At 43.1% G+C, this 20,732-nt stretch overlaps 3 protein-coding genes across 4 annotated transcripts in view; 2 read left to right on the top strand and 1 right to left on the bottom strand.

The window, feature by feature from the left end:
- The window catches only part of KCNIP1 (potassium voltage-gated channel interacting protein 1), an 803,899-nt gene that overhangs the window by 719,938 nt on the left and 63,229 nt on the right, over positions 1-20,732 (bottom strand). The gene's annotated exons all lie outside the window — the stretch shown is intronic.
- LOC142068388 (uncharacterized) overlaps positions 1-20,732 on the top strand; it is a 798,233-nt gene that overhangs the window by 750,608 nt on the left and 26,893 nt on the right. The window lies entirely within an intron of this gene.
- KCNMB1 (potassium calcium-activated channel subfamily M regulatory beta subunit 1) lies at positions 178-19,876 on the top strand. Of its 2 annotated transcripts, none has more exons than XM_048862522.2 (4): positions 178-583; positions 10,875-11,044; positions 13,950-14,145; positions 18,853-19,876. In XM_048862522.2, exons 2-4 carry the CDS (start codon positions 10,908-10,910, stop codon positions 19,135-19,137), a joined length of 618 nt encoding a protein of 205 aa, XP_048718479.1. In that variant the 5' UTR covers positions 178-583; positions 10,875-10,907; the 3' UTR covers positions 19,138-19,876. The 2 variants fall into 2 exon arrangements, with proteins under 2 accessions (XP_048718479.1, XP_048718477.1); XM_048862520.2 differs by having other exon boundaries at positions 179-472.

The following is a 20,732-nucleotide window of genomic DNA, read 5'->3' as shown; positions in this document are numbered from 1 at the left end:
AAAAAACTGTCATTGATAGCAGGGTCATTACTTTTAGATTGAACACAAAGGGCCCGATTCTCTTTTATACTAAAGTCAATTTCTAGTGCCCTGGCAGTGTAAAGAGAACATAAGCAGACCTGCTTTGAATTACCTTTACATGGCCAGAGCACAGGAAAGGAGCTTTAGTGGAAACGAGAGTCAAGCCTCTGAACATTGTGGCTTTCTACTTTTTAGCAATTAATCTTAAAAGGACTGCATCCATTCATACCTTACCATTTATGGTAACAGGAATCTTCATAATCGGGAAATAAGCTCAGAGTTCAGCCACAGCAAAACAAACCCAGAGGAGTCCTGGAAGGGAAAGCTTTTAACTCTAGGTTTTGCTGTTTCATCACTGGTGTGGAAAGGTTTTCACCTACCAGGATCAGTTAAACAACAGAAACTATGTCATGAGCTAAAGACTCTGAAAAAGCAGCATCTGCCAGTGACTGTAAGTACCACTGAGAAAGTTTTGCCTTAGGAATGTGTGGGACAGCCTTTGGGAAGAAACAGCTTTTATAAATATACAGGACCGCTTCTGGACACACAGCTAACTTTTAAGGTAGGGGGAAAGCCGTTATCTAGTTTTCATCTTTCAGATATACATCATAAAGTTATTTCAATATTTCAATTTGCATGATGCTAATAGCTTGTGAATAACACAATGTGGGGGAACTGCTGCTCTTTCAGGGCCAGTACTTATTAGCAAATGTCCTTAGCATCAGGAGCACTGCGACTGGACTTTTCAAAGAGCTTAAGGGAGTTGGGTGCCTTAAAGGGAACTGGGCACCTATCTCAGACTTCTTTGAAATTCCAGTCTCAAATGGCCAAATAGGGTGCAGAATCATATTAGGGAGCGTTCAGAAGAAATACATTAGAGATACCAGACTGAATAAGAGCAGTTGTTCAAATTATTATATAAAGCATTAGAAATCAGAGCTAACCAATTGTTACTCCCTGACATCTCACTCCTACTTTACAGTTTTTGACATAAGAAATATCCAGCTTTTTCCTCCAGTCTAGTTTTGTCATGTGAACAATGCTTTAATCACATTATCAAATTTACACCCCATGGATGTCAAACATGGTATAAACTGGTAGTGGTTTAGCTACCCAGGTCTCTATATGGTGGGGAGATGTAAAACTATTTGTCTTTTCTCCTTTGGTTCAGCATCACCCTTTACTGTAAATACCAGATACACAGAATGGGATCGGAAACTTAATTTGCTTTCTTGTAATAGTTTTACTTTTGATTTCAAGGGGTTGTAATTGGGTCTCTCAGGAATGGGGACTGCTGTGACTCTCCATATTATGGGCAAAATAATCTAACAGAGACTAGCAAGCAAAAGAGGGCTTGGAGATGCAAAAGTAGGGAAAGGAAAATTTGAACATCAGTCCAAAATCTTGAACATCAGTCCAAATACCCAAGCCAGGACACACTACATGAAGGTGCCCAGGACATGAGGTGGGGAGCAGGCCAGGAGGTCACAGTAGGCCAGAGGGCAGTACATGGAAGGGAAAGGATCCAAACTGGTTTAAAAATCTATACACTAAAAACAAGAGAGCACATTTTGAATTATGGGTCCATAATTCCATTTCAAGATGCTGGTGACTGTACAGGCTCCAATAGCTTTGCTGTCAAGAGTTAAGCCCCCCCCCCCCCCCCCCCCGCAAACACACAGAAACAAACGACCCCTACCTGAATGTATGGCTCTATGATTCTATACAGATTGTCTCTGTTAGGATATAGATATTCAGGCCTGTCTATAAAGGCCTATACTTTAAGAATTTAGGTGTATTCTTATCACTTGGCTAGTTAGAGGTATAAAAGAAAGAATCAAAATCACTGTCTGCCAGTATAAGGGCCTTTTCTTACTGTGACAGTCTGAGGCCCTGTGCTTAGGCTAAGGCCTTTGGCTAAGCAGCAGAGGCAGCCATAAGCTGGGAAGCGACAGGTCACATCCTCACATTCCAAACTAGTCACACTGAAAGAAGGTGCTATTGGGCTGTTAGGAATACAATCCTGTCCTGATAATGCCTATCACCTCCAGAGAAAGGGAGTGCCTAGAGAATGTAAAAGGAAACAGCATCCTGTCTGGCAAGAACTCACTTATCAATACTGGGATGTGAAATCCTCACTCCTGTATTGTTTTGTCATTATAGTTCCCACTTTGTTATTGTTTGTCTGTATAATCTCTGTCTGGTTCTGTGATTGTTTCTGTCTGCTGTATAATTAATTTTGCTGGGTGTAATCTAATTAAGGTGGTGGGATATAATTGGTTAGCTGATCATGTTACAATATGTTAGGATTGGTTAGTTAAATTTTAGTAGAATGATTGGTTAAGGTATAGCTAAGAATATTACTATATAAATTAGGGACAAACAGGAAGTAAGTTGGGATTCGAAAATAAGGAAAAAGGAACTTGTATTTAGCTTGCTGGAAGTTCACCCCAATAAACATCGAATTGTTTGCACCTTCGGACTTCGGGTATTGTTGCTCTCTGTTCATGCGAGAAGAACCAGGGAAGTGGGAGAGTGAAGGAATAAGCTCTCTAACAGTCTCTCCTTATTTACTTGTTATTTATTCTATCCATGAACTGCATTACCAATAAACCGGCAATAATCTCTCTGAGGTCACTAAATGGAGCCTTCTTCCTAGGAGGCCAGGGAAAGTGGCACTTCTCTTTTTAATGCAGGCCAGAACAGAGTACTCCAAGGGCTATAAAACTGGATGGCTGTTAAAGAGTTAACATTTTAGATAATAAATAGATGGCTATTTACAAACAGCTCTCAGAGTGGCTTCTTGATTAAATTCAGACTCACAGAGCAGCTGTGTAATTCAGGGAAATTAGAGGCTATTAGGTCAGGGCCTATTTAGAGTATTATTAGTTAATCATCATAGATCCAAATGACCACTACGCACATTGGTGTAATGCAACATAACATCCACAGCCGCTGTTCATTTAAAAGCTAAATGCTTATAGGAAATTCAATGAATGGTGCAGGACAAGGTTCCTCTATTAGCGATTAACTCTGTTAGTATTTACTGCCTACCTCAGTTCCACACTAAAGAGGCTTCACCAAGGGAGCCAGTGGAGGAGGTCAATTTCTCCTTCTTTGCTCTGACAGGTGTCTGTGAGTGCTGTGGACTCTTATCACTCGTGATTTCTGCATCAAATCTAGGAGCAGCATGGATTAACCAGGAAGGGAGTTTCATCCTTAATCAAGGAAGGTCACAGGAACAAAAGGTCCCTGAAGAAAAGGAGGAGGGGGGAGTTTCCCCATCGAAGATAAAAAGTCTACTAATCAAATTTGGGTATTCAGCTCCAAACCCATCCCTAGTATTATCACCAGCAGCTGTCACCGTGGTGATTATACGTTGAAATTGTACAGCGAATGTACTGTATAATTTAACTAGACTAGACAAAAAGATTGGCGGGGGGGGGGGGGATTATGAAAAGCTTATATTTTCCTAATAGTTATGGAGGCACCCTAGCAGCTTCAGAATTATGGCTATACTGAAGCAGGACTTAAATCCACATATGCTCCCCTTCAGTGTCACCAGATTTAAAACAGTAACTCTTCCCAGGCCAATTAAATTTTTCATATTTCATTTGTCAAATATTTACTAACTTTGGTAGAGGAAACACTTAGAAATTAGCCTTTTTTGAGGTTGCTCCTGATAGAATAGTTCAGAATAAAATAAGGAACATAAATATGAATCAGAGTTTATGATGTGCCATAATTAACTCTTTGGAGACAGTGGGAAAATTTATATTACGTAATATCACCCTTCTACACACGTGTGTACAGACGCACGTGTGCAGGCACAGAGAGCACCTTCATTTGTCTTCCAAACCAGAAAATGGAGGGTTTTTATCATTAACAAGAACTAGTAAAACATCTGAATGGTTATTTGTATATGCAAGGGGTTTAAAAAAATAAGTATATCAGGTCAATGTCACTGAACTTTACTGTCCCATCTTACATCCCCAGCTTTTCTTCAGGGGGGTTTCTATATACACGCTAAGTGTGGTTTTACAATTTTTGCTACATCATCTCTTCATCCACTCACTCAATTTATACGCATAAAAAAAGGACAAAGGAACTTTTCAGTTTTAGGGACCAGATTCTCAGCTGGTATAAACAGGTGAAAGCAACACAAGAGTCAATGGAGCTACTCTGGATAACACTGCTGGGGATCTGGCCCATCACATGGTGCTTGTAGAAGTGCTGTCTGATGGTTTTAGAGGAGTCTTTCCTGTTAACGTTCCTTGCATAATTTATCATTTGTTTGTTTTGGGGTGGAGCAGAAATGTATCTGAACTGCTTTGGGAATTTTGAGAGGCAGGATTGTGCAGCAGTTAGCATAGGAGAACTGAAGTCAAGAAATCTGGTATTTCCTGTTCTGCCACTGGCTGCTGTAACTCTGCTCAAGCCCCTTAGCCTTCCCGTACCTCAGTTTACCACTGTGTAAATTAGCTATCTAGCTTCAAGAGATGCTGTAGGCTTAAACAAACTGACAAATACTTTGGGATGATTAGATGAAAGGTGCAAGAGAAGTGCAAATTAATGGATGCAGCAGACATCCCAAGAGAGAGACAGAGCTACTGATTAACAGTTCTCATAATTGCATTATTTCTTTGGTTAATAGTCCCAGGGCAATAACTTCTTGTTTTACATATGATGAGGGGATTGGTCTCCTGCATTGTCTCACAGTATAACTGGGATGGATACTTAACCACTGTAATTCTGCTAACAGGCACAAATGGCAACATTTTGGCTCTGGAAGTCATTTTCTATTGGCGGGGAGGAGGGAGGGCACACCGGGTGCTTTAACTTTTTCCTGACTCATTGAAAAGGGATCTCTGTTAGGACCATATGGGTGAATTCCATGTGATTGATAGAGCTGGTTAAGAATTTTCCAACAAAAGGATTTTTCAGTAGAAAATGCAAGAAAAATGTCACTTTTGCCAATTTTTTTGGCTTTCCATCAGAAAAATCAAATCAAATTATTTTGTGGCAGGTCAGTTTGACCTGAATTGAAACATTTCAGTTGTTGAACTGAACCAAAGCACTTTGTTTAGTGTTGGTTCATCATTAAGCTGTATCAGTAGTTTGTACAGCACTGCCTCCTGGGAGTTGCAGTTTGGGTTCCCCACATCCTCATTCTCTTCTCTGGGCCAGGTTCCGTGGCCAGACTACATCTCTCATGTTGCACCACAGTCTCCCTTCTGCCCAAGCCGCATGGTGCAGTTTATTGTCAAGCTGATTCAAAACAAAATGTTTTATTTCATGTCTGAGTCAAAATTTTAGGGAACTTTTGTTCCATTAAAAAAACTGATGGTTCAACTTTGCCCCATTTCAGGATAAAAACAAATGTTGAAATGTTAGAATTTCCGAAAGGATGGAAATTCTGATTTTCACTGATCTCCATCGGCATTCTGCCATTGAAGTGTGTGTGCCTGGGCTATGGGTTTGTAGGACAAGGGAGCACAAGTCTGATAGCAGTCCCAAGGTCTGAATCCCATATGGCTGCATGTAGTGCCATCACCATACCACACCTCAGAAGTCAGATATGGTTTGTGGGTCCAATTGTCAATTTAAGAAGAAGATGCTTTTTGATTAGGAACCTCAGCAAATTGTACTTGAACTTCATTGAACTGATTCTCTTCAAAGCTGGTCTCTCTAGCAGAGCTCACAATGGGTCTAAATACCTTTTTAGGGTGGAATTTTATACTGAACTGAACAAATTTTCCATACTGCAACTAAATGCTATTACTCAATGAGGAACAATTATGTTTCCAAAGAGACCTTAGAACACCAATCATCTCTTTGTTCAATATTTGTAACCCTCCCCCACTTAAACCCCCACCCAGCAGTTCCACTAACCTCAGGGTGTGCTGTGCTATCAACATAACAGCATCAATGAAATCACATGAGAGAATATAGTTGTTGTTAGTAACCATGCTAATGCTAATGGCTGCTATAAAATTATTTTTCTAACAGCAGCAAAGTCTTAACTGTCCAAATATCTGGTCATTTGACTATCAAAATTAACCAGTCAAATGACAATACTGCCATGGTTGAATGACTGAAAGATAATTAAAATAGAAAGCCACATATTAATATCATCACATTCTTCTTCAGCTCCTCCTCTCAAAAGCTGATGGCATCTTTAAAGTTCCTTTCACCACAGCAATTGTCTTGGTTTTTATTCTTCTCCAGACAATGCTTCCTGCAGTGACATTTTGAAGTCCGGTGGATTCTGGGAGCGGGGGTGGGAGGCAGGCACCTATTTAAGGGTAACTCATCAAAGGATTGTGGCCAAAATGCTAGAAACAACAAAACAGTTCTGTGGTTTAGCCCTTCACTGTGGAATAATTCTTGCATTCCTGTTCACCAGTTCATTCCTAATCAGCCAAGTGCATGAGCACCTGTTCAGCCTTAGGCATTGACTTCACCTTGATGTTAAACCTCAATGGCACTTAAGCATGTGCTTTCGTGATTTGTTGAATGGGATAGATTTAAACATATGATTAAGTGCTTTGCTGAATCAGGGTCCCTCCGCTTGCCAAAACTGAGCCTTAACCCTTCTTATACCCATCCATCACTGATGAACATGGTAAGTAGCTGCCTCTTTTAAACTCTGACTAGAAGATGTTTGCTCTAAGCTCACAGTTGACACCACCTAGGCAAACCCTTGAGCCTCCACAGAGACTCTGTGACATCAGCATGAGGCGGTATGGATTCAAGGATAATCCATGTGCAACAAACTGAAGAACTGGGGCTAGGTGGGTTTAATTCAGCCCGCTGGATTATTCCCCCACCCCACTTCTCTACTGTCTCTCCCCCCAACAAATCTTATCAGTCTGCTGAAAATATGATTTCTGCAAGTGTGGTTTACACCCTATTTCCATTAAAAAAATTATACTGGTGATGCCCATCAATGGCGCATATGCATATAGATTATAAATATGTATGCCATTGATGGGCATCACCAGTATAATTTGGAAGTTCACAGTTGGGAGTGTGTACACACACACACCCACACACACACACACCCACACATATATATGTGCGCACACGCACGCGCGCACACACACACACACAAGAAAGAGCAGTATGGCTGCAGTTCACAGCTGGGAGTGTGTGTGTGTGTATATATATATATTCTTATTTGCTAAACATCAATCATGCTAAACTGGCAGAGAGAATATGGATGAATAGCAGTAATTTTCAGAACTCATTAATTTCAATTGCTGCAATTCCATAGAAATCATCATCAGTATTAGTGAGGTTATCATTTAGACTTCTATTTAACAAAGGGGGATAAGAACACTCCAAACCCCCAAATTCAGTCCATTGTACAGAATAACTCTAATACTTTACCTAGATTAGCATTTTTCTTAACATTCCCCACTGTCACACTACCACCAGCAATAGCAATTAATTGAATGCTGGTGCTGACTAGGTAGAAATGTCTAAATCACTGTCCAATCCTAACCACAGCAGGTTTAGGTGAACACCGTTCCTGAGGTTTCACATTTTATTGCCAATTGTTCTTACAACCCTAGAATATATATCCATTCACACTCTCCATGACCAATGTTCCCTCTATTTTTTTCCATCCATGTGCGGAATCAATTTTATGTGCACTGAGGTAATGTGAGGATGTGTGCCACCAGTAGAAATTTAAAAAAAACCACTATATAATATATATTTTTAAAAAGTTACCCTAGGGATAATTACTCCAGGACAGGTTAGGCATTTTAGAACTCACTTCTCAAAGAATTAACTTTAAGTGTAAGAGAGAAATAAAAGTTATAAAATGCATAGACCAGTCAAAAACCTAAAATAACAGCATTTTGAAAGTATAAAATTACAGAGAACATATGTGCATTGCAGGAAGTACCAAGAAGTAATAACAACAACAATACATGTGTGTGTGTGTGTGTGTGTGTGTCTCACACACACACACACACAGTCAGAAACAGTGTGTATGCTGCCAGCTGGGGAAGTTTCTGAGAGAACATGTGCTGTTAGAGAGAGAGAGAGATTGATTGTGTGTGCTGGCTGCTGGTGGAAGTCTCCAAGAGACCTTGCGCTGTCTCTTTAAGGTACTCACTCAGACCCTCTCCTGCTCAGAGTCCTGAGCCCTGTCCCCTCTCCCCTGCTCTGCAGAGATGGAGTACAGGCAGAGGTGAAAGTAATCCGGTATGCCCCGGTACAGCGTACCGGTAAGAGCCAGTGTGCCTTACCGGGACCGGCTTTCGCAGACTGCAATTTAAAGCCCTGGGGTAGTGGTGGCGGGGCTCTGGCGGGGATTTAAAGGTCCCTGGAGCTCCAGCCCCCACTACCATCCTGGTGCCCTTTAAATCTCTGCTGGAGCCCTGCTGCCCGAGCCCTGGGGTAGTGGCGGTGGGGCTCCAGAAGGGATTTAAAGGGATTTAAATCTCTGCCAGAGCCCCGAGCCCCAGGGTAGCGGTGGCAGCCAGGAGCCCCCAGGGCTCCTCACTGATTTAAAAGGTCCGGGGCTCTGCTGCAGTAGCAGCAGCTGGAGCCCTGGGCCCATTAAATCGTCCCCGAGCCCCAGGGCTCCCAGCCGCCTCTGCAGCTGGTAGCTCGGGGGTGATTTAAAAGGCCCCGGGCTCCCAGCCACCACTACCACAGCTGGAGCCCCAGGCCCTTTAAATCAAGATTTAAAGGGCCCGGGGATTTAAGGCCCTGCCTCTTCCAGGTTAAGGCCACGCCTCTTCCAGTTGAGGCCACTCCCCCTGCTCAGGACCAGTAAGACCTCTAATTTACTTTCACCCGAGTATGGGGCAGAGGGAGGGGGACACCCGGACATCAGCATAACCCTCCCACCGCTCTGCACAGCCAGCGGGAGGGTTCCAGGAGCAGCAGGGGCTCCGAGGCAGAGGGCAGGAGCAACATGGCTGCCAAGCAGCAGGGATAGGGGCAGCTGAACACATGCTGCTGGATGTGCACGGCTCTGCTAATCAAGTGTGTGGCACTTGAATCACTCCTGGGCAGACATCCAACTGCACAGCTTAGAGGGAACATAGTTCATGACCCTGTGTAGCGCTGAATTTGCCAAACTGGGTATTTCACACAGTATAATACATAAGAACGGCCATACTGGGTCAAACCAATGGTCCATCTAGCCAAATAACCTGTCTTCCGACAGTGGCCAATGTCAGGTACTTCAGAGGGAATGAACAGAACAAGTAATCAAGTGATCCATCCAATTCCATTCCCAGCTTCCAGCAAACTGAGACCAGGGACACTTCAGAGCATTGTTTTGCATTCCTGCCCATCCTGGCTAATAGCCATTGATGGACCTCTCCTCAATGAACTTATCCACTTTTTTTAACCCTGTTACAGTCTTGGCCTTCACAACACCCTCTGGCAAAGAGTTCCACAGGTTGACTGCGCGTTGTGTGAAGAAATACTTCATTTTGTTTGTTTTAAACCTGCTGCTTATTAATTTCATTTGCTGACCCCTAGTTCTTGTGATATGAGAGGGAGTAAATAACACTTCCTTATTTGCTTTCTCCACACCCATCATGATTTTATAGACCTCAATAATATCCCCCCCATTAGTCATCTCTTTTCTAAGCTGAACAGTCCCAGTCTCATTACTCTCTTCATATGGAAGCTGTTCCATACCCCTAAACATTTTTGTTGCCATTTTCTGTCCCTTTTCCAATTCCAATATATCTTTCTTGAGATGGGATGACCAGATCTGCATGCAGTATTCAAGATGTGGGCATACCATGGATTTATATAGAAGCAATATGATATTTCCTGTCTTATTATCTATCCTTTTCTTAATAATTCCCAACATTGTTTGCTTTTTTGACTGCCGCTGCACATTGAGTGGATGTTTTCAGAGAACTATCCACAATGACTCCAAGATCTTTCTTGAGTGGCAACAGCTAATTTAGATCATATCATTTTGTATATATAGTTGGGATTGTGTTTTCCAATGTGCATTACTTTGCATTTATCAACAGTGAATTTCATCTGCCATTTTGTTGCCCAGTCACCCAGATTTGTGAGATCCCTTTGTAACTCTTCGCAGTCTGCCCAGGACTTAGCTATCTTGAGTAGTTTTGTATCATCTGCAAATTTTTCCACCTCACAGTTTCCCCATTTTTTCAGATCATTTATGAATATGTTGAACAGCACTAGTCCCAATAGAGACCCCTGGGAGACACCACTATTTATCTCTCTCCTTTCTCAGAACTGATAATTTATTCCTACCCTTTGTTTCCTGTCTTTTAACCAATTACTGATCTATGAGAGAGCCTTCCCTCCTATCCCAGAACAGCTTACTTTGCATAAGAGCTTTTGGTGAGGGAACTTGTCAAAGGCTTTCTCAAAATCTAAGTACACTGTATCCACTGGATCATCCTTGTCCACATGCTTGTTGACCCGCACCCAAAGCATTCTAGTAGATTGTGAGGCATGATTTCCCTGTACAAAAACCATGTTGACTCTTCCCCAACAAACTGTGTTCATCTATGTGTCTGATAATTCTATACTTTACTCCAGTCTCAACCAATTTGCCTGGTACTGAAGTTAGGCTTAGTAGCTTGTAATTGCCGGGATCACCTCCAGAGCCTTTTATAAAAAAAACTGGAGTCAGTATTTTCTTTTACTGGACTTACTTGACTGCCTTCTAAATTTTAATGTGAGTGAGGAGCTGTAATGGATCAGATTCCCCTAAACCCCTCACGATTTGCAATATCTTGAATCAAAGCCTCTTAAGAGTTTATATTAAATCTAATACTAAATCTGATGCTGATTCTGGTTGCATTTTCCCCTGTTTTTATGTTTCACTCCAGAACAAGAAATTTCAGAATCCATAACACTAAATCATGTTGGGGAAAAAATTGGTGACTGCACAGAAGCGAGGGGAGACCAGGGCACTGTGCCTGGGACTAGGAATGGTTGCATGCTCAGTGATGATGTACTTTTTTGTTGGGATCACAATTATGCCATCCTACGTGAACAGGTAACTGCAGTTATTCTTTTGTTATAACCATCAGCCTGTGTTTTTCTGTTGTTATCATGGTTATTATTTTTGTGGAGCCCAAAAGTGCCTTAGGTGCTTCACAGAACAAATCAAAGGATACTGCCATAAAGAGCTTACAAGCTGATTTTAGATAGCATGCAGTGGGGAGGGAAGCTGTTAATCATGAATAGTTAATAGAGTTATGGGGAAGCATCTGACACAGGAAGACATCCTTTCAGGATTAGAATCACAGCAGATCCAGAAATGCATTCTAATTTTCTGTGAAAGTTTCAGAAAAAAGGGAAAAACTTTTATTTTGGTCAATGTTTCTCACAGAATTTTTCAGGTTTTCACTGAGAGCATTTTGGCTTTCGGTTTTGAAAAACATTTTTCAGTTTAGCAAAAAACACTGCAAATCTTCAACAACAATAGTTTATGTTTAAAAGCCATATTCCCTTTAAAAAAAAAGTTTTGATGAATATATTCAAACCAGCCCTAGCAAGAATGTATGACCTCTGGCAAATAAGCCAGGTCCATAGTCATAGAATCATAGAATCATAGAATATCAGGGTTGGAAGGGACCCCAAGAGGTCATCTAGTCCAACCCCCTGCTTGAAGCAGGACCAATTTCCAGTTAAATCATCCCAGCCAGGGCTTTGTCAAGCCTGACCTTAAAAACTTCTAAGGAAGGAGATTCTACCACCTCCCTAGGTAACGCATTCCAGTGTTTCACCACCCTCCTAGTGAAAAAGTTTTTCCTAATATCCAATCTAAACCTCCCCCACTGCAACTTGAGACCATTACTCCTTGTTCTGTCATCTGCTACCATTGAGAACAGTCTAGAGCCATCCTCTTTGGAACCCCCTTTCAGGTAGTTGAAAGCAGCTATCAAATCCCCCCTCATTCTTCTCTTCTGCAGATTAAACAATCCCAGTTCCCTCAGCCTCTCCTCATAGGTCATGTGTTCTAGACCCCTAATAATTTTTGTTGCCCTTCGCTGGACTCTCTCCAATTTATCCACATCCTTCTTGTAGTGTGGGGCCCAAAACTGGACACAGTACTCCAGATGAGGCCTCACCAATGTGCAGTCCTAAACTTTAACTCTTTAACCACTGGAAGCATTTTGTAATGAACTAGTGTAACCCACTCATCAGAGCTAATTACAGGTTCTCTTCTCCCCCAACCCCCACATACCATGGGAAAATGCCCAATCAGTCTGCAAAGGACACAAGTTGGTTGCAGTCCCTGGTAGGGTCTAGAGGTCCACAGTTCAATTTCTAATTTGATATCATACCAGTAAGCGTGCATATTTTTGTTTTCTTTATGGACAGATTTTTCTGTGTAAATAGATTTATATCCATGGATACACATACACACAAGTCCTCTGTTGCTAGGATCCTGTTTTAGCATCCAAGGTAGGGGGCTTGGGGCTTCTGGATCAGGCTGATAAAGTTTTATCCTTGCTGTCACCATGAAGATCTGAGTGGCCACGGTGTGGAGCATAGCTATAGCCATGAAGTTCCTAGCTTGCCACAGCTGTTAACAACATTCAGTGATATGCTTAGGAAAAAAGCTGCTGAAAGCCTCGTGCAAAGATCCTATGTATTCAATCATGCAAATGACCCTCTTAATAAAGACAAAGAAGTGAAAACCTGCAGTAAATATAGGATTTGAGAGTTACCAAACGTTAGTTAAAAGGTTTTTTATTTTTCTGAAGCATCCAAAGCAGGGGTAGGCAAACTCACATCCAGTCCTTCAGATGTTTTAATTTGGTCCTTGAGCTCCTGCCTGGGATTAGGATCCAGGGTTTGCCCTGCTCTGCACATGCTGTGGCTCTGCGTGGCTCCCGGAAGCGGCAGCATGTCCCCCTTCCAGCTCCTACGCATAGGGGCAGCCAGGGGACTCCACACGCTGCCCACCCCCAAGTGACCATTGGCCAGGAACCGCAGCCAATGGGAGCTGCAGGGGTGGCACCTGCGGATGGGGCAGAGTGTGGAGCCACCTGGCCGTGCCTCTGCATAGGAGCCGGGTGGGAGACATGCCGCTGCTTCCGGGAGCTGTTTGAGGTAAGCACCACCCAGAACCTGCACCCCTGCCCAACCCCCTGCCCTATACCTGATCCCCCTCCTGCTCTCTGAGCCCCTTGGTCCCAGCCCAAAGCACCCTCCTGTACCCCCAACCCCAGCATCCCCAGCTGGAGCCCTCACCCCCCCCCCCGACACACCCCAACTCCATGCCCTTGTCCGGAGCTCTTTCCCACACCCTGAACTCCTCATTTCTGGCCCCACCACAGAGCCTTCACCCCCTCCTGCACCCCTACCCCAAATTTTGTGAGTATTCCTGGCCTGCCATACAATTCCCATACCCCAATGTGGCCCTCAGGCCAAAAAGTTTGCCCACCCCTGATCTAAAGCTCTAATATGCTAAACTGTATTTCAGAACATATACATACAAGGTCAAATTTTCATTCAGGTCTCTGCAAGTGCAGAGAAAAAAAAAACACGTGCATCCACATTTAAAATATTTACCAACCAGTATTAGAATTCACACAAACAAACCCTAGTTTTTCTGTTGTTCTTTTGGGGGTGCCAACTTCCAACACATCCAAGCATGGGAGATAAAATCTGCCTCTAAATCCATCCAATGAATGGCTAATGGGTGAGTAAAAATCCATATCTTCTGTGCACTGCCTCTAATCCTAACCCACCCTATCTGTCTGTTTGGGTTTGGCTCAGAGCCCTTGCATACACACTCTATCCACATCCCCAGCCCACCACACTGCTGATGGCTTAATGACACACGAAACACCACTATGGTGGAAAAGTTGTCAACAGCGCTTGGACAGAATCATGCTGTGAAAAAGCTGTCAACAAAGCATTTAAAAGCAGTATGATTTGTTTTATAGTGTTTGGACCAAAGAAACTACGTGCAAACTGCTCAAAACCAACATCAAGGACAAAGTCCAGTGTTCGTTCAACAATGGTGAAGGCGATGAAAACATTTTCCAGTATCCTTGTCTAGAGGTGTTGGTTGATTTGAACTTCTCAGGACAAGAGGTTATGCTCTATCATACCGAAGAAACACAAGAAAGAAATCCCAAGGTATTGGGATTTAAATGTATTCATCAGAATCACTGTTCATATTTGTCACGTGTGGTTCAGCAGGTTATTTTTATAACCAAGCAAAGCACTAGTGAATTAACTGAAAATAGAGCACAGACTCGTTAGTCTTTCTTCATGCCAATGCTTCTGCTTAGACCAAGGCAAATGTTGAAAAATTCAGAGTGAGGACAAATTTGGCATGTATTATAAATGCAATATCAGACATATTTAAGGTAATATTTGAGAAGCAATTACATCAACCAAAAATAACTATTAAACATTTATAAGCATAAAATATACATAAATCTCTGCACACTGAAGCACAATTCAGAGGAATAGATCAACATGTGTGGTTCGCCCAAGCGTTTGTTGAATAACCCTGGGGTAGGTTGAGGTTAAATGTGGCCCTGATTAAAAACAGAGCCCTAAAGTTCACTCCCATTTGGGGAATACAGGAAATAAGGTGGGAGGTAGAAGGGGGAAAAGGTGGAGGTTTGGGAACATGAAACACCAGTGGGTTTGGTACACCTCAGGTGGGAGTCAATAAACTGGGAATGTGGGCACCCAATCCAGCAACTGGGTTTGTTCTTGGTGTAATCTGCAACTGTTTCTACCCACTGTTGCAACAGAAACTTGAGCTTGGAAATACCCTTGAATAGATGGGAGTGTTACTGAAATAAAACCTTGGCAGAGGTTGCACCGTGTATAATGGTGGAGCTCCATTCCAGGAAGGGCTGTGGGAACCTTGACAGCTGGGAATTCAGCTTCACTTCCAGGGAGTGTCCAAAGTCTTGAATAACTTGGCAGGTCTAACCTGGGATGGCAGTCTGGAAACAAACATGTCCTCATGTCATTTCTAATACCTCCACTTGTGCGCCTGTCTGGCATCAACTGTCTTGTAGCGTTTTTAAAATGGCAAGGTCTGGTCCCCCAGCCTGCCACTGGAAGTGAATCAACCATTTCAGAACATCCAACAAGATGTGGGTTGAATGTGGTTCCTAAACACGGGGAAGATTTCAGTGACTACTTTTTTTCACAAAAACAAGCTCTCAACTCTCATGGGGTGGGTGTAAACCAAAATGTTCAGATCCAAGCACCCTTGAACTTTAGGATGTTCACAACCCAAACCAGAATATAGGCCTGAATTCTACAATTTGTCCCCATCTTTATAGCAAGTTGAACCAAACCTCCAGAATTACACCTTTTTCAGTGAAGGGGAGGGAAACATTTTCAACCCTAGAAACAGCAAAATATCACCCTGCAGCGAGTTCCTGAACATTCACTGAAATATTTCTTGCATGTGAAGTGAAAATTCATGGTTTCACTCAGCAAGCTAGCTTTAAGAGGGAATAAATAAGGGAAAAAAGGGAAAAAATAAGATAGGAAGCAAAAAATGTGTGCGTTTGAGAATGCCTGTGTCTGGTTGTATGGTATGTGAATGAGCTGCCAGTTTCATGGAAAGACTGACATTTCATACATTGCAGAATGGTTTAAAGTGAGATGTGGGGAGAAAGTGTAGGATTGCTGTAGATATGTCTTCAGTCCATTATGCTGTCCTGTACTTGCTTTTGACTAAGAAACATAGATTAGAGTGTTGTGAGTAGAAAGAGTTTTGAATGCTAAAAGCACAGAATTACTAGAGTGCACATAAGAAAAACAGTAAGGATTAGTTTGGGAGATTTTTTTTCCTTGGTACATCATCAAAATAAGAGAAGGACCCAAACCAAAATGCCAGGTGCCCTTGACCCTTACAAGACTTCAGAAAATTCCATATCTGACTTTAGCAGCTTGGGTCAATCATCACTTCAAAGTCCACTTCAAGACTGAAGAATATATATTAAACATTATGAAGAACGATGGGATTTAAACATGCAGATAGTTTGGAGCATTTGGAAATGCGGAGGGTCAATCTTCAAAGGCTGTTGCAAGCTTTGCAAATACAAGGTCTATATTCCTCTATAGTTCAAACATATGGCAATTCTAAGATCTGTAGAAAAGCTACATGTAGTATCTCATTGTACAGAATTGCTACTTGCAGGCAAAATTACAGGGGCTATGCACACAAGTAATAGCAAGAAGAAAAAAATGTGTTTAAATGTAGAGGCTTGGTCAACACTTCTTTGAAAATGTAGTGAGTTTAGCTTTTAAATTAAAATGGTTTTCACAGATTTGAGGTGGATTTAAGATCTCAAGATTAAAAATTAAGTAAACATATAAAACCTTTAGCTTTGGGGGAAAAATTTCTCTGCCCCTGTGAAACTCCAACTATAGGGAATCTCAGACATTTAGGGACAGTACACTGAATACTCTCCTTTCCATAAGGCAGTCTGTGAGAGCAAGTTCAAGGACAGTGGTTGACTCTTAGGGTCCAATATTCAGCATAGTGGGTGATATTCATCCCTCTGTAGGAGGCCAGAACAAGTCCTTATGCACCAGAGAAACCCCAGTTAAGCCCTATTATGAGACTTACATGGACCTTTAATGGTACATAGACTTTAAGGTGAATCTCTGCATCGGGGTTAGTTTCAGCCTGTCTACATGAACTTGGAATTCCTCTTCAGGCCTTGCTCTATCAGAGGGCAGTCCTGAAACATCTAGGAATACATTTGCAGTGAGATAAATATTATTGTTTTATGGGGCCAATTTTATTTTTGCACATAGAGGGTTTTCTTTCAGGTCGTAGTCACTGTTGCCTTGGGAAAAAATCTCATTTTGTTTACATTACATTTGTTTAGGTTATTGGTTTTGGGATAAAGCTTCTGCATTTCGACAGCTGAAATTTTAAAATTACTTCCAGGTCAGGCTAAACTGATCCACAAACACTATCTACTCAAGAGGTGAAAAAAGATGTCAGAAATGGAAAATAGTCGTACTGCAAGTACCTCAAAATGGCTTGTGGGTTAATGCTCTGAAATAAATAGCATTTCCAGTAATTTAATGTCAGTCAGCATTCCAAACTCATAGCTGGGATTTGGGGAAAGGGCTTTTATTTTAGCCAACCCACTTTAATGGGTGCTAATGAATGGTGCAATAAACATTGTGAATCTGAACAGAAGTATAATTTCTTCGATAAATTAAGTCTGTTGGCACAGTTTTTGCCAAACTGTCTTCTAAGAGCAATGAATGGATTTTATACCTCTTTAAATGGACTCCCAATTACATTTGAAAGCCCCCTGCTTGTCCATGAGGAAGGTATGACTGGATAGCTGATCTCTGCTTTCTCCCTTTGTCCATTAAGTTAGGCAGTTACAGAGACAAAGAATGGCTCTCGGCAGACAGCTGTATTAAGAATCCAGCAACACCTTTCCTCTGAGAGGCAGTGTGAGCCCAATGGATAGGAACATGGATAGACGCTCAGAAGAATGGGGCTCTGTTACCTGCTCTGCCACTGGACTCCTGTATTACAATGAGAAAGCAAATGCACCTGACTTCATTTCCCATCTCAGCTCTTTTCTGTCTCACCTAGTTAGACGGCAAGCTCTGCAGAACAGGGACTATCCTTTACTGGGTGTGTGTGATTTAGTACCTATCATAATGAGGTACTAATCACAGCTAGAGCCTATAGGTACTACATTAATACAAATAAAATAACATTGATCACTATCTATTTCTTGCACTAGAAAGCTACAAAATTGTTTCATAGTGTAACCAATTAAAATACTTTCTCCCCCAGTGAAAAAGTAGGTCATCGTCTTTCACTAATTATAGAGAGAGGCGCACACTGAAGTAACTCACATACTGGCCAGGTACTCTTGGATAATTGGAATTTAGCCTACTCCAGCACCCCAAGATAGATGCTCCATGGCAGCAGTGGTAGACTAACTCATGACTGCGAAAGCCCTATCAGCAGTGACGTACCTTTGTTCCACTGTCTCTGCTCCCTTCCAGCCAAGCCCATTTAGGAATTTCTGTACAACTAATGTATTGGTCCTGTGGCAGTGCCAGAAGCCTCAGTCAGGGATCAAGGGCCACAGAGCTAGGTGCTGTCCACTCACAGAAAAAGTACAGCCCTTGTCTCTGTTTAAAATCTAAGACCCTGAGCTTTGTAAAAAATTATGCACGGGCTTCACTCCAAGAGCAGGAGCTGTCCCGTTGGCTCCCACAACACTTTTTCATAGATTCATAGCGCTTGAGGCCAGAATAGACCATTAGATCAGATCATTAGGCTGACCTCCACAGGCCACTAAAGTTCACCCAGATACCCCTCAGTTTGAACCCACTGTCTTTAGTTAGATGAAAGCATTCCAGTCATCAGGATACTGAACTATTTGTGTGCCATAGACAGAGAACAGGAGGGACTAAGGTGTTCCCAATGTCTGATGCCCCTGCAATGGTAGAGAATTGATTAGGTGACATATGTCCAGATAATCCTACCAGGCAACCCACATCCCATGCTTCAGAATAAAGCAAAAAAAGGTTCCTGCCAATCTGACCTTGGGGGAAAATTCCATCCCAACTCCAAATTGCTATTCACATGCATCAAGTTACATGTGTGCGTAACCCTTTGCAGGATTGGGGGCTCAGTGTACGACAGGAGACAACAACAGATAGGTAGGGGATGGCAAGACAATATTTAGAGATACTCTCAGATGTGCACATAACCTTTTGTTTGAACTAGTAAAGTGATGTTTTAAGAAAGGTCTCACGTCATTGCACATCCTGCAGTAGAACAATTGCTCTAACAAGTATCTTGATTTCTCATTTTAGTGCTCCTATATTCCACAAAACTTGAAGAACGACAAAGAAGTTAAAACGCTAATAGAAAGCGCCGCAGAAAATTTCCGAAAGCATCAGACTTTCCCTTGTTATTATGACCCAGAACAAAGACAGACAAGTGTCATTTTAATAAGGCTATATCCTCCAAAGGGCCTTTTCTTCGCTTTCCTCTGGCCTTCCCTTATGTTGACTGGTGGAGTTCTGATTATCATCATGGTGAAAGTCAGTCAATATATTTCTGTACTTTCTGCTTGGCAATACAAAACAAACATATAATGTTCCACAACAAAACAAGCTGAAGTTCCTTTTCCCCCACACTCTGCCTTCTCAGTCTGTACTTCGTAATTCTTAAAATGTACCAGGTTCAGTGGTCAGAGTTCTAGAGAAGAGATATGTTGTCTGAGTTTAGATACCATATATTACCATGGGACTTCTCTGATGCCTACACTGATGGCCTGTTCCCTGAAAATGACCGTTGCTCTCCATTCAGTTTCCAATTCACTGCGGTATACAATGTGAATCCAAAGTACTCCATGTGTATTGTGTTTGACTAGCACTCTTGACATGGATAGCACAGGTAGGGTTGCCAACTTTTTAATTGCACAAAACTGAAGACCCTTGCCCCGTTTCTTCCACAAGGCTCCGCCTCTGCCCCTTCTCTGAGGCCCCACCCCCCACTCACTCCAGTCCCCTCCCTCTGTCACTCGTTCTCTCCCACCCTCACTTACATTGGCTGGGGCAGTGGTTGGAGTGCGGGAGGGAGTAATGGCTCCAGCTGTGGATGCAGGCTCTGAGCAGAAATAAGGGGTTCAGGGTGCAGGAGGGGGCTCAGGGCTGGAGCGGTGTAGGCTCCAGCTGGTGGTGTTTGCTCTGGGGTGGAGCAATGGATGAGGTTGGGAGTGTGCTCAGGGCTGGGGAAGAGGGTTGTAGTGCAGGAGAGGATGCAGGATGTGAGCTCTGGGAGGGGGCTCAGAGCTAGGATAGGGGTGCGGAAGGGAGTTAGTGTGTGTGTGGGGGGGGTTCTGATGTGGGGCAGGGGGCTGGAGTGTGAGGTCTGGGCGGGGGCTCAGGGCTGGGGTGCATGCTCTGGGAGGGAGTTAGGGTGCAGGAGAGAGTTCTGACATAGGGCAGGGGGTTCAGGGTGTGGGCTCCAGCTAGGCAGTGCTTACCTCAGGCGGCTCCCAGTCTGCAATGCAGCAGGGGTAAGGCAGGCTCCCTGCCTGCCCTGGCTCCGCACTGCTCCCAGAAGTGGCTGGCCCCTAGGTGGAGGCGCAGCCAGGTGGCTCTGTGCGGTGCATGCTGCCCGCACCTGCAGGCGCCGCCCCCACAGCTCCCATTGGCCATGGTTCCCTGCCAATGGGAGCTGTGGAGGTGGCGCTGCAGGGTGGGGATAGCACATGGAACTTCCCTGACCACCCCTGCACCTAGGGACCAGACTTTCCAGCCACTTCCGGGGAGCTCTGCGGAGCCAGCGCAGGCAGGGAGCCTGCCTTAGTCCCGCTCCGCTGTGCACTGGACTTTTAAATGGCCCAGTAAATGGTGCTAACCAGAGCAGCCAGGGTCCCTTTTTGACCAGTCATTCTGGTTGAAAACTGGATGCCTGGCAACCCTAAGCTCAGGTCCTTTCATCATGTGTTCTGTGAACAGATGTGTCAGCTTCAAAAGAAAAAAAAATCAGAACTAAGCTGCAGGTTTTAAGACCACCAAGCACCAATGGAAAAAATAACCCCACTCTCACTGAAATGTAAAGTTCCTTACTGTTTGCTGTACAAGATGCATGCTGAAACAATAAAAAACCCCTCCACACATTATAGCCTGTTCAATGTCTTTTCTGAATTTCTTGGTAGATCAGTGACAAGAGCACACTGTCA

The sequence above is a fragment of the Caretta caretta genome, chromosome 8 (assembly GCF_965140235.1).
Source record: "Caretta caretta isolate rCarCar2 chromosome 8, rCarCar1.hap1, whole genome shotgun sequence".
Taxonomy (NCBI): domain Eukaryota; kingdom Metazoa; phylum Chordata; order Testudines; family Cheloniidae; genus Caretta; species Caretta caretta.
This window is presented reverse-complemented; position numbering and strand designations above follow the sequence as displayed.